Below are 11,497 nucleotides of genomic sequence, written 5' to 3' on the forward strand. Positions count from 1 at the left end.
TAGTCACTCAGAAAAAATCAGGACATTCTGATGTACAGTTTCAAAATAAAAGACCTTTGAAGTCTTATATATGAGCTATCATCCCTGTTTTTAGATGAGAATAAAACAAAAACTGTCCAGTATCAAATACTCATCTCACTCCAGGGTGATAGCAGGACACCCCATCTAGTCACTCAGAAAAAATCAGGACATTCTGATGTACAGTTTCAAAATAAAAGACCTTTGAAGTCTCATATATGAGCTATCATCCCTGTTTTTAGATGAGAATAAAACAAAAACTGTCCAGTATCAAATACTCATCTCACTCCAGGGTGATAGCAGGACACCCCATCTAGTCAATCAGAAAAAAATCAGGACATTCTGATTTAGAGTTTCAAAATAAAAGACCTTTGAAGTTTCATATATCAGCTATCATCCCTGTTTTTAGATGAGAATAAAACAAAAACTGTCCAGTGTCAAAGACTCATCCCACTCCAGGGTGATAGCAGGACACCCCATCTAGTCACTCAGAAAAAATCAGGACATTCTGATGTAGAGTTTCAAAATAAAAGACCTTTGAAATCTCTATTGTATGAGCTATCATCCCTGTTTTTAGATGAGAATAAAACAAAAACTATCCAGTATCAAACACTCATCTCACTCCAGGGTGATAGCGGGACACCCCATCTAGTCCCTCAGAAAAAATCAGGACATTCTGATGTACAGTTTCAAAATAAAAGACCTTTGAAGTCTCATATATGAGCTATCATCCCTGTTTTTAGATGAGAATAAAACAAAAACTGTCCAGTATCAAATACTCATCTCACTCCAGGGTGATAGCAGGACACCCCATCTAGTCACTCAGAAAAAATCAGGACATTCTGATGTACAGTTTCAAAATAAAAGACCTTTGAAGTCTCATATATGAGCTATCATCCCTGTTTTTAGATGAGAATAAAACAAAAACTGTCCAGTATCAAATACTCATCCCACTCCAGGGTGATAGCAGGACACCCCATCTAGTCACTCAGAAAAAATCAGGACATTCTGATTTAGAGTTTCAAAATAAAAGACCTTTGAAGTTTCATATATCAGCTATCATCCCTGTTTTTAGATGAGAATAAAACAAAAACTGTCCAGTATCAAAGACTCATCTCACTTCAGGGTGATAGCAGGACACCCCATCTAGTCACTCAGAAAAGATCAGGACATTCTGATGTACAGTTTCAAAATAAAAGACCTTTGAAGTCTCATATATCAGCTATCATCCCTCTGTGTTTAGATAAGAATAAAACGAAATCTCTCCAGTATCAAAGACTAATTTCACCGTAGCAGGACACCCCATGTAGTCACTCAGCAAAAATCAGGACAATCTGATATATTGGCTATAATCCCTCCCATCTAAAAACAGGGATGATAGCTCATATATGAGACTTCAAAGGTATTTTATTTTGAAACAGTACATTAGAATGTCCTGATTTTTTCTGAGTGACTAGATGGGGTGTCCTGCTATCACCCTGGAGTGAGATGAGTATTTGATACTGGACAGTTTTTGTTTTATTCTCATCTAAAAACAGGGACGATAGCTGATATGAGACTTCAAAGGTCTTTTATTTTGAAACTGTACATCAGAATGTCCTGATTTTTTTCTGAGTGACTAGAGGGGGTGTCCTGCTATCACCCTGGAGTGAGATGGGTCTTTGATACTGGACAGTTTTTGTTTTACCCTAGTTGGCGTATTCCTTTGAGGGGGGGGGGGGCTGATGGTTCACCTCACAAGAACACTGCTTTCGGGGACTCAGGTTCGCCCTCTAATAGTTCCTTCACTGACATGAAAAGTTGTGTTCTGTTCCCAAAGGTTTAATGTAGGGGGACAGACACAGTAGAAAAGAATGACAGTAGTTAATAACTACTGTCATAACTACTAGTTATGCTTCAAATGTCTTACGTATGTTGATCTTTTTTATATAAGATCAAAAGGGGGAAATTAAGGATTATTTGAATTATTTGAAGGATTAAAGTAACATGTTATGGAAGGAAAGTTCAATAAGGTGTAATTCTGGTATATTCATTTAAATGTCACCTTATATAGAATGTGTGTTAAACTTGTGATTTCTGCCTTGAGTGACTTCTGCCTTGCAGATACCAAGAAGAGGCCCCTTGAGTCTCTGTTAATTATCAATAGTCCTTGCAATTAACAGGCGAATTCCCAGAGACATTTTCCTTAGATATAATGCAGTTAAATTATTGTTAGTTAATGATGCACATCCTGCAGGCCTTGAGAATTGAGTCACACAGTTAAACGAGACCATAGTCCTTTGTTCTCATTTTTAAATGTATTCATTCCAGATAGCTGACTTTTAGGTGAGAAGAAGGTCAGGGAAGACCTTAGGGCATGGGAACAGTTAACTTCTGTTGGTTGACTGATCCTGTGGCCGTCATGGGACGATGGCGTTTGGATATGTACAAGTATGGCTTTCATAAAGAAAAACAGGTGAATGTTGTGTGATAAGATACATGATAGGATGTGTGTGTGTGTTGAAGATGTTTAGGGGGAATGAGTATGTGTCCTGTCAAAGAGTCCTCTGTCATGACTCCAAATCATTGATTGGGGACTGCCAGAGGGCAGAGAGGGACAGAAACACACACACACAAACACAAACACACGCACAGAAGCAACAGATAGAATCAACAAACTGCTGACTCACTGCCTGGGGTCCCGCCCAGAAGTGAAACCGACCAATGGAACACTGCCAACTCACTGGCTAGCTCGCTCAGAAGTGAACTCGCCAATAACAAATAGCTAGGGAGGAGCAAGCGATACAACTCCTCCCCACCTGTGTATAAATGTTGTGATCATTTTGAAGATCGGCGCTCTTGTTTTTTGACTGGCCGTTCCTGAGACGTGTCTCACGCGATGGTAGAACTTGGGCCCGGAGCATTCTGCATTTTGAAATTGCTGTTGCAGAGTGCTTCGTGATTAGGTGATTGGGTGATGTATTGTATGTTTTACCATTAAAACAGATTATTGTTTAACCCTTATCCTGGCTGCTTTGAATTTGTCCTTCTTTTGAGAAACCGCTCATATAGGAACGGCGCGGAGCAGAGGTTCTGCCCCAACAACACCCACTGCGTTGGGGAGCTGCATGAGGGAGGAAACAGTCTTGGTCCTAAATATTTCCTCAATCTGGTGAATGAAGTCAAAGGCTTCTTGGGAGGGACGACAAAGAGCACCTGCCTTGAAGTCTTTTTAAGTCCACTAACAAGCTGTTGTCACCAGAAGGACTCTCATCATGGTGCTCTGTTGCAATTTAGCATTTTTCACAGATGCTGGCAAACTTGATGATTTTGTGGACGATGTAGCCTGCAAGATGGAAGAGAATACATTTCTCAGTTTTTGTGAGGTCAGGTTGCTCTGTTCACCGCCATCAGCTGTTCCACCCTGACTGATGGAGTGATTTTTGGCTCCCCTGTGTCCAGGAAGTCTGCAAAAAGCTACTGTGGTCTTCCTGATAGCTCCCAGAGCTGATGGTGGTGAGGAACTGCCCCAAAGATATGATCAGTGTGAGAAAAAGTTTTTAGAGAGTACTTGTCCATGGACAAGTGAGTTTGGCAATTTACTTGTCCGAATACATTTTTCACTTGTCCAGAATGGACACAAATTGGGGCCACTGGAATCTTCTTCTTCGCCATCGTATTTTACATTGACCCACGGTTTTTACGACACTGCTAATGTAAGTGAGCGGTAAGATTTTGACTGCATCACACATAGAGTTGGGTATCGTTTGGATTTTAACGATTCCGGTTCTGCATTTTGATTCCAGTTATTTTCGGTTCTCGATTCCGGCTCTTTGAGAGGGTAAAAATAAGTCCCATGACAAACTGGGAGAAAAATATATTTATGAAAACATTAAGTCAAATCTGTATTCCTATTTACAAATGACTTCATACTGTTTAATTTCTTACGGCTATTGAATACAATTATATAAAAATAATCTCTGAATTGTTTAGTTAGTTCTAAGTGGTGCAGTTTGAGAATGTACAATTGGCCCAGTCTCCTCTGATGTTACACTGCAACCTGCCTGTGAGACAGAGTCCAACCACACAGTCTGTGTGTCCAACACATGTCCTGCAACACACATGCTGCAACCTGCTTGTGAGACAGGGTCCAACCACACATGTCCAAAACATAGGCCTAATAATAATAATAATAATAATACATTATATTTATAGCCTATAGGGCTAGCGCTTTTCTAAAACTCAAAGACGCTTACACATGTCCTGCAATACACATGCTGCAGCTGCCCAGCTGCTCACTGTTTGTAAAAGTAAATAAATAGTATTTTCATTTCAATAATGTACTTTCTATACCCTGCTTCATAAACAATACTGACATCCCCCAAGTTTGACAAAGATGAGGCTGTTAAACGGGCAGCGGATCCGCTGTGCGTAGAAAGAGAGAGAGAGCTGCGGTCCACGGGGCTCGGCCTCGCCTTCTGTCCTCACAACTCTTATCAATCCCGGAACCGGACAATTGTTATTTCTTGTTCCTACTCGGAACCGAGTTTTGCTTCCCAACCCTGCCACCGTGCTACACTTCCCGTCCCGCCCCGCCCCGCCCCCATCTACATAAAGCGGCGAGATGCATTTCCTTAGGAATCGACAAGCAGAACCAAAACTAACATTTCCAAACTAACAATGGCGGACACGTACAATTTGCGAATGAGTTCTGCCTTTTGTAAACTGAATTTATCAATCATTTGACAATAAATCAGGGCGAAAAACGCCACTTGTCCACCGGACAAGTTAATTGAAAGATCTACTTGTCCGATATTGTAAATAACACGTCCCGGACGATGGGACGTGTACTTTTTCGCACACTGTATGATTCTCAGTGCATGATCGAATTCCACTGGAGTTGGGACAGGATTTTTAGACCTCACACAGCTGAATGTATTTTCAAGGCAGTCTTGTGTGAACCTTGACGTTAACACAAATCTGTGTCCTTGTGTAAGCATCTCCTCTTGTATGGCCAAAATTGATGTTGTTGCCATTATCACCCCTGTTTGAACAGGCTTCCAACCTCCCTTTTGACCTATCTTTATCCCACGAAACAGATGGACGATGTTCTGGAGGACGGTGATGGCCTTTTGGTACTCCTCCATCTTGAGCCTGCTCAGGGCTGTAATTGGATGGCGGGATGACATGAGATCAAACCAACGATCAACTTGCTCCAGGAACCACGCTGTCGTCAGGTAGGACAGAGGATGTGGCACCGATGTTTTATTTTGGTCCACCCCAAAGGATTTCCACATGGCTCGGTTAGGGCTACCCATGTCGGTGGTGACATCAATCACATGTAGCCCTATGGATGCTGCCCTCTGTATTATATCAATAATGATTGGCCTGTACTCTGCTCCATTGGTAGAATTGCCAGTGTAATGATATGCCACTACTTGCTTCCACCGTGTTGTGTTTCCAGCCAACATAAACACACAAGCATGTGTTGCCACTCCAGTGTGAACTGGTAAAGTCACATCACCGTACAGTTTGCCTGTAATCATGTCCAACTCCACACTTGGTGTGATTGCCATTTCATCCAAGTTTAACACACACTCCCTTTCAAGGTCTGTCAATCTATCTGCCTTCAATTCTAGGAAATCAAAGACCTCTGTCAACACGCCAGACTCAAACTTAACACATTGCATCCTTCTTTGCAGTGTCCTTATTCCTGGAAGGGGAATCTGCAATTCCTGCAGAGTTTTGTAACCCGTTGGTCCACACGCAAAGTGAATGTTTAAAGCCTTATTAATTGTCTCATTGCTCCATTTCATCCCCTTCTGTGGTGAGTCTGCCTAATGCCTTAAATTGGTCTTTTGAAAACGTTTTCTTATATTTCTTGTCCCTAATTTTCATTGTTTTCTTGAGAGCTGCATTTTCCTTCCTGCTTTTTCTTAGTGCAGCCTTTGCTTTTTTGGTGATTCCTTCTTGGCTCTTTAAGTTTCTCTTTAATTTTTTTAATAGATCTGTTTGACTGGCTGCTGGTTCCTTCGTATGCTGACTGGCTGCTGGTTCCCTTGTATGCTGACTGGCTGCTGGTTCCCTCGTATGTTGACTGGCTGCTGGTTCCCTCGTATGCTGACTGGCTGCTGGCTGAGTGGGTGGTGTCCGCCCTCCCTGTCTCTCCTCACTAGCCATGTCCTCTCTTTCTTCACCCTCACTTTCCTTTCTCTCAGTCTCCTCATCCCTTCTTCCCTCAATCTTTGAGACTAATGTAAGTAGAAGACATGGCACTGTACATTTTCGAACATTTAAAATATTATACCACTTAAAAATAAGAAATATTACTTTTGTTACTAAGAGTTCATACTTATACCTGTGTCACCTTTCACACTATAGCTGTGATCATGAGCTATGGGCTTTGTAGATACAGGTCCCGGGGTGAATTGTGGTGCAGGGGCCCTTCTCTTTTTGACCACAGGGCGATGCACAAAGATGGTGGGTATAGCCTCTGCTCTCAGCTAGGGCTGAACGATATACCGTGTCATGGCGATAACCGCGATATGCCCATGCGCGGTTTTCACACCGCAGGGACGTGCGGTTTTATCAATTTTTTATAATGTAAAAAAATATATATTTAAAAAAATAATAATGTTTAGGACCTGCGATATTAAGTAGGTACATTAACTCAAACACGTCATGTTACAATTATTTTGCTGCTTGCTACAAAAGGAAAACTTGCGCGGCTCTCATGTCAGGGGTCCTTGAGTGAGTGACATGCAGGCTCTGCATCACAGCAGGCCCCGCCCCGCTAGTTTGCAGACGATCAAAAACACGGTAAAAAATGAGCTCGGCACAGGAGGACGAGAATGAAGATTTAATTTGAAAAAGAAAAGCAACATCTGCCATCTGGGATTATTTTGGTTACAAAAAGCTTGATGTTGACCAAACAAAGGTACTTTGTAGACAGTGCCATGCAGTTGTTTCGGCAGCCCGAGGCAACACGTCGAATTTACTTGTCCATTTGAATAGACACCACAAATCTCTGTATGACGAGTGCAGAGTCAGATCTGAATGCCTCCCACAGCGAAAGCAAAAAACTATTTCAGATGCCTTTGCCGGTGTTACACCATACGAGAGAGATTCAAAACGGCATAAAGACATCACAGATGCCATAACATTTCACCTGGCAAAAGACATAGTACCAATTTACACCGCTACCAAAGAGGGTTTTAAGAAAATGATCCGCTCACTTGATAAGCGGTACGTTATACCGTCACGCACCTATTTTTCTCAAGTCGCCATTCCCGACCTTTACAAGAAATGCAGGGCAAAAGTTGAAAAAGAGCTGTCAAAAGTGGAATACTATGCTGTTACAACGGACTTGTGGTCCACCCGGACAACGGAGCCGTACATAAGCCTGACGGTGCACTTTATTGATGAGGACTTCGAACTGAAAAGTCGCTGTTTGCAAACTGCATTTTTCCCAGAAAATCACACAAGTGAGAACATCGCAGCGGGGCGGAAAGAAGCGGTGGCTGCTTGGGGCCTGGATGAGACACGTCAAGTCTGTATAACAACAGACAATGCTTCAAATATGGTGAAGGCTGCCTCCCTGAACAAGTGGACCAGGCTGCAGTGCTTGGCCACAGACTTCATCTTGCAGTTGGTAAGCTACCCCCGCCAACGCTTTATTTACTAAGCTGTGTCTGTATCGTGTGTTTCTTTTTTTAAATAACCTTTATTCAGGGAAGTGTAACAGAGTAATGCTATCTTTTTCAGGAGTGCTTAACATCCTGTCCTGAAATGCAACAGTTTTCTTAATTAATCAGTTTCATAAATGTTACGTTTTATAAGCAATTCATTGTTGAAGGCAGCTAATTTCAAACCACACACACAGATTAATCTTTACTTTTTATTTATTTATTCCCCCTTAGAAAATGCAGTGAAAAAGGATGGCCGCATCAACCATACTGCAAGTGTGTGCAAGAAGCTGGTGGGTCACTTCTCTCACAGCTGGAAGGCCAGAAGTGTTCTTGAAAAAGCCCAGAAGGAACTCAATCTGCCATCACATTCCCTCATATCAGAATGCCAAACAAGATGGGGCTCCAGGCAGATGATGATCAGCAGGATACTGGAGCAGCAGAAAGCTTTAAGTCAGGTCCTGTCTGTGGACAAGAAGCTGCGGCATCTAATTCCAAACTGGCAAGATATAGATGTCCTGGAATCTGTCAGCAAGTCCCTGGGCCCATCGCTGGAGTTCACAGACGCACTTTCAGGGGAAGACTACGTTAGTGTCTATGTGAAGCCAGTTCTTCACCTGTTCAACTCGTCAATGCTGCTAATGCGAGAAGAAGACACAGACCTGAGCAAGAAGTTGAAGAAAGAGATGAGGGACTACCTGAACGAGAAATATGAAGATGAAGATACTCAGAAGCTGCTAGATATGGCATCTTGTTGGGACCCCCGGTTCAAGATGGACTTCATCACTGCAGACAGCAAGCCCCAAGTCAAGGCCAGAGTGACATCGGAGATGATGACGACAATCATGACAGGAGACTGCAGCTGCAAGCTGCAGCACTGAAGTGGAGTGTGAAGTGGCTGGCACGTCCCAAAGAAAGGCAAGAGGTCTTTGGGAAGTTTCTTTAAACAGAGCGAAGCTGCAGCAAAGGCTGATTCGTCTCAGTACCTAAAGGATGCTGTGGAAGCAGAGTTAAACAGCTACCTGCTAACACCTTCAATAGACAAAGAGGAAGATCCACTTGCATGGTGGAAAACGCACAAAGCAGTCTTTCCACAACTCGCCAAGCTTGCCCGCAAGTACCTATGCATACCTGCTACAAGTGCCCCCTCAGAGAGGCTTTTCAGCACAAGTGGCAACATTGTCACTTGCCAACGTTCTTGTCTCAAGCCTGCATTAGTGGATAGACTAGTATTCTTGGCCAAAAACCTCTAAGCCTGATTGAGCAATGCATACAGATGCTTAAAAAGTCAAATTATTATATTTGACTACATTATGCAACAGTTGAAATTGTGAAAAAGAAATTTTCAGATTGATTTAACTGCTAGGTGCTCTGTTCAGAAAGAAAGCAGATCTTTATTTGTTTAGGCTAGCCATGATGACCAAGAACACTTAGTTTTACTTTGCACTGACTGTTTCTAAGACATTTTGATTTAAAAAAAGGTTTGTGAAACACAATGGTTCACAAGTTGATATTGTTATGTAGTAGTTAAAGTTATTTGTTTTATGACAAATATTTATTTTAAGTTGTAATTTTGTAAACCACTCAGGGAGCTGGTGTATAGCTGTTCTTAATTTTATTTGTATAATGTTGTTTAAAAGATGTCCACTACTGTGCTGCTATTTGCACAAAAAAGGTTTTAATTGTGGAATAAAAAGTTAAATTACCTATTTTGTCACGTATGTTAATTCCCTAATGTGAAAATTAAGCTTCCTATAGTTTAATGTAATACGTTTAATCTCTTGGATCCCTTCTAGACACCACTCTTCTTCATTCACAGATGAACCCCCTTATTTGAGGGTAAGCAACCTGCATTATCATGACATGTTAGATCATGACTTAAGGTATGATGAGTCAACCAGTTAAGATCCAGACGTCCGTGACTAAAATCCTTCATCTGGTTAAATATAGTTAAAAAAACGCAATATAAAAAAAAGAAGGTATGAATGTATCTTATGTGGATAAATTGTATATATATATATATATCTATAATATAAATAATATATAGATTAACTCAGACGATTGCTAAAAAACATCAGGTAGGATTTTCTGTGAAATGGCAAGATGGGTGGGAAGAGGGAGGGACGGGGTGGCATGGGAAAGGGATTTCCTATATTTTTCTCTTTTTGTATTGTCTATATAATTTGTATCTGTATAAATCCCTTTTGTGAGGGCAAAAAAAATAAATAATAAAAAGTTGGTCACAAAAAAAACGCAATATATACCGCAGGGGAAAAAAACCCGCAATGTCAGTTGTTTTCAAAACCGTGCAGCCCTACTCTCAGCCTAGTCTTGCCCTTTTTTGTCTTGTCAAACTGGTCTGCATCAAAATGTGCCTGCGGAGTGACTTGAGGTTACTTCACACACAAAACAACTCAGTTGTGTCTGCCCACATACATATTCCATAGTGGTTGAATACACAGTATTAGGAAACACTTTATACTTACTGGACATGTTATACTCATTACATACTGTATATAAAATATGTCCAAGAATGTGAGACAACTTTATGGAAATTCATATCACATCTGTTACTGATGCCATTTGTCATACTTTGTTAAACTCACAAATAATAAAGTTCCATAACTTCAGTTGGGAACAAAGACCACACCTTATCTCCTCATGGCAATTTCCCATCCAATAGGTGTGCTACAGTGGCGGCTGGTGGAAAATATTTTTGGTGGGGCTATGGAAATGGTGACAAAACCATACTAGGGCATTTAAAATCAGGAGACTAAATACGAACTCTGTGTGTGTGTGTGTGTGACATCCCAACTAGGGGAAGAGGAATGCAACACACACCAGTATGTAATTGGTAATAATTACAAGTGTTTATTTTAAACAGCTGGTCAAACAAAATGGCAGGAATGTAGCCTGGAACAAACAAAAAGGGCCAAAAACACCAGTTTGAATAACAAACAAAAGAGGCCAAAAGGGCGCAAGTTTAAATCGGCAACCAAACTAAGGGAGGACTCTCAAAAGTCAGTCCAAAGACATACAGGGAAAATAAATACTAATATACTAAATAAAGAACAAAACCTCACTTTAAAAGTGGTACAACTAACACAAATAATCTATACAAAAACACAACTAAACTACAGGCAACCGTCACAGAATCCTAAGCTACTCTAAACACTAACTAAGCTACTCCAGACACTACTAATCAAACCAGTTTACCCACAGAACAAAGAGCAAGTAGCGAGAGGCATCTGTCCACATACAGAGCCTCCAGAATGATGATTGTCCCCAAGCTTTGTAATAAATCTCCAGTAGGTGTGCGCCGGCTGTGCTGTGATTGGAGTGCGTCGGGCCCGGCGTGCTCCAATCGCAATCTTCAGTGGCGGACCAGGAGATGGCAGTCAATGCCGGGAGGGCAACCGCACAGCTCATTTACATAGAACACACACAGCTGGAAACACTCAGACGACCAGGAAGGCAGCAGCTGTAACACTCCCCCCCTTAAGACACAAACCCACAGGTTTTGTGAACCTAAGCACACTAACGAAATTCCTAATAACACACATTCATCACAAACTCAATCTGACACACTAACATCACAAACTCAACCTGGACAGAGCATCGGCCAACACATTCTCTGCGCCCTTTAATGACGGGTGTCTAATATCGTAGTGTCGCATAATCAGAGCCCATTGCATGAGACGCTGCTTGTGCTTGGACACGCTGGGGCAGAATATGAATGGATCGTAACATGTAAACATCACAATTGGCCAAAGGCTGGGTCCAACATCAATCTTAACATGTTGTAGAGCCAACAC

General features: G+C 41.6%; 1 protein-coding gene across 1 annotated transcript; it reads left to right on the forward strand.

The window, feature by feature from the left end:
* Positions 1-6,514: 6,514 nt before the first annotated feature.
* On the forward strand, positions 6,515-10,365 carry LOC307025531 (uncharacterized protein). Its single transcript, XM_079660257.1, has 2 exons — positions 6,515-7,648; positions 7,917-10,365. Exon 2 carries the CDS (start codon positions 8,096-8,098, stop codon positions 8,561-8,563), a length of 468 nt encoding a protein of 155 aa, XP_079516383.1. The 5' UTR covers positions 6,515-7,648; positions 7,917-8,095; the 3' UTR covers positions 8,564-10,365.
* Positions 10,366-11,497: the final 1,132 nt, after the last annotated feature.

The sequence above is a fragment of the Notothenia rossii genome (genome assembly GCF_949606895.1).
Source record: "Notothenia rossii genome assembly, chromosome: 11".
NCBI classification, from domain to species: Eukaryota; Metazoa; Chordata; class Actinopteri; order Perciformes; family Nototheniidae; genus Notothenia; species Notothenia rossii.

Coding starts and splice junctions, on each gene's coding strand:
- LOC307025531 (XM_079660257.1), top strand. CDS start 8,096: ATGATGATCAGCAGGATACTGGAGCAGCAGAAAGCTTTAAGTCAGGTC.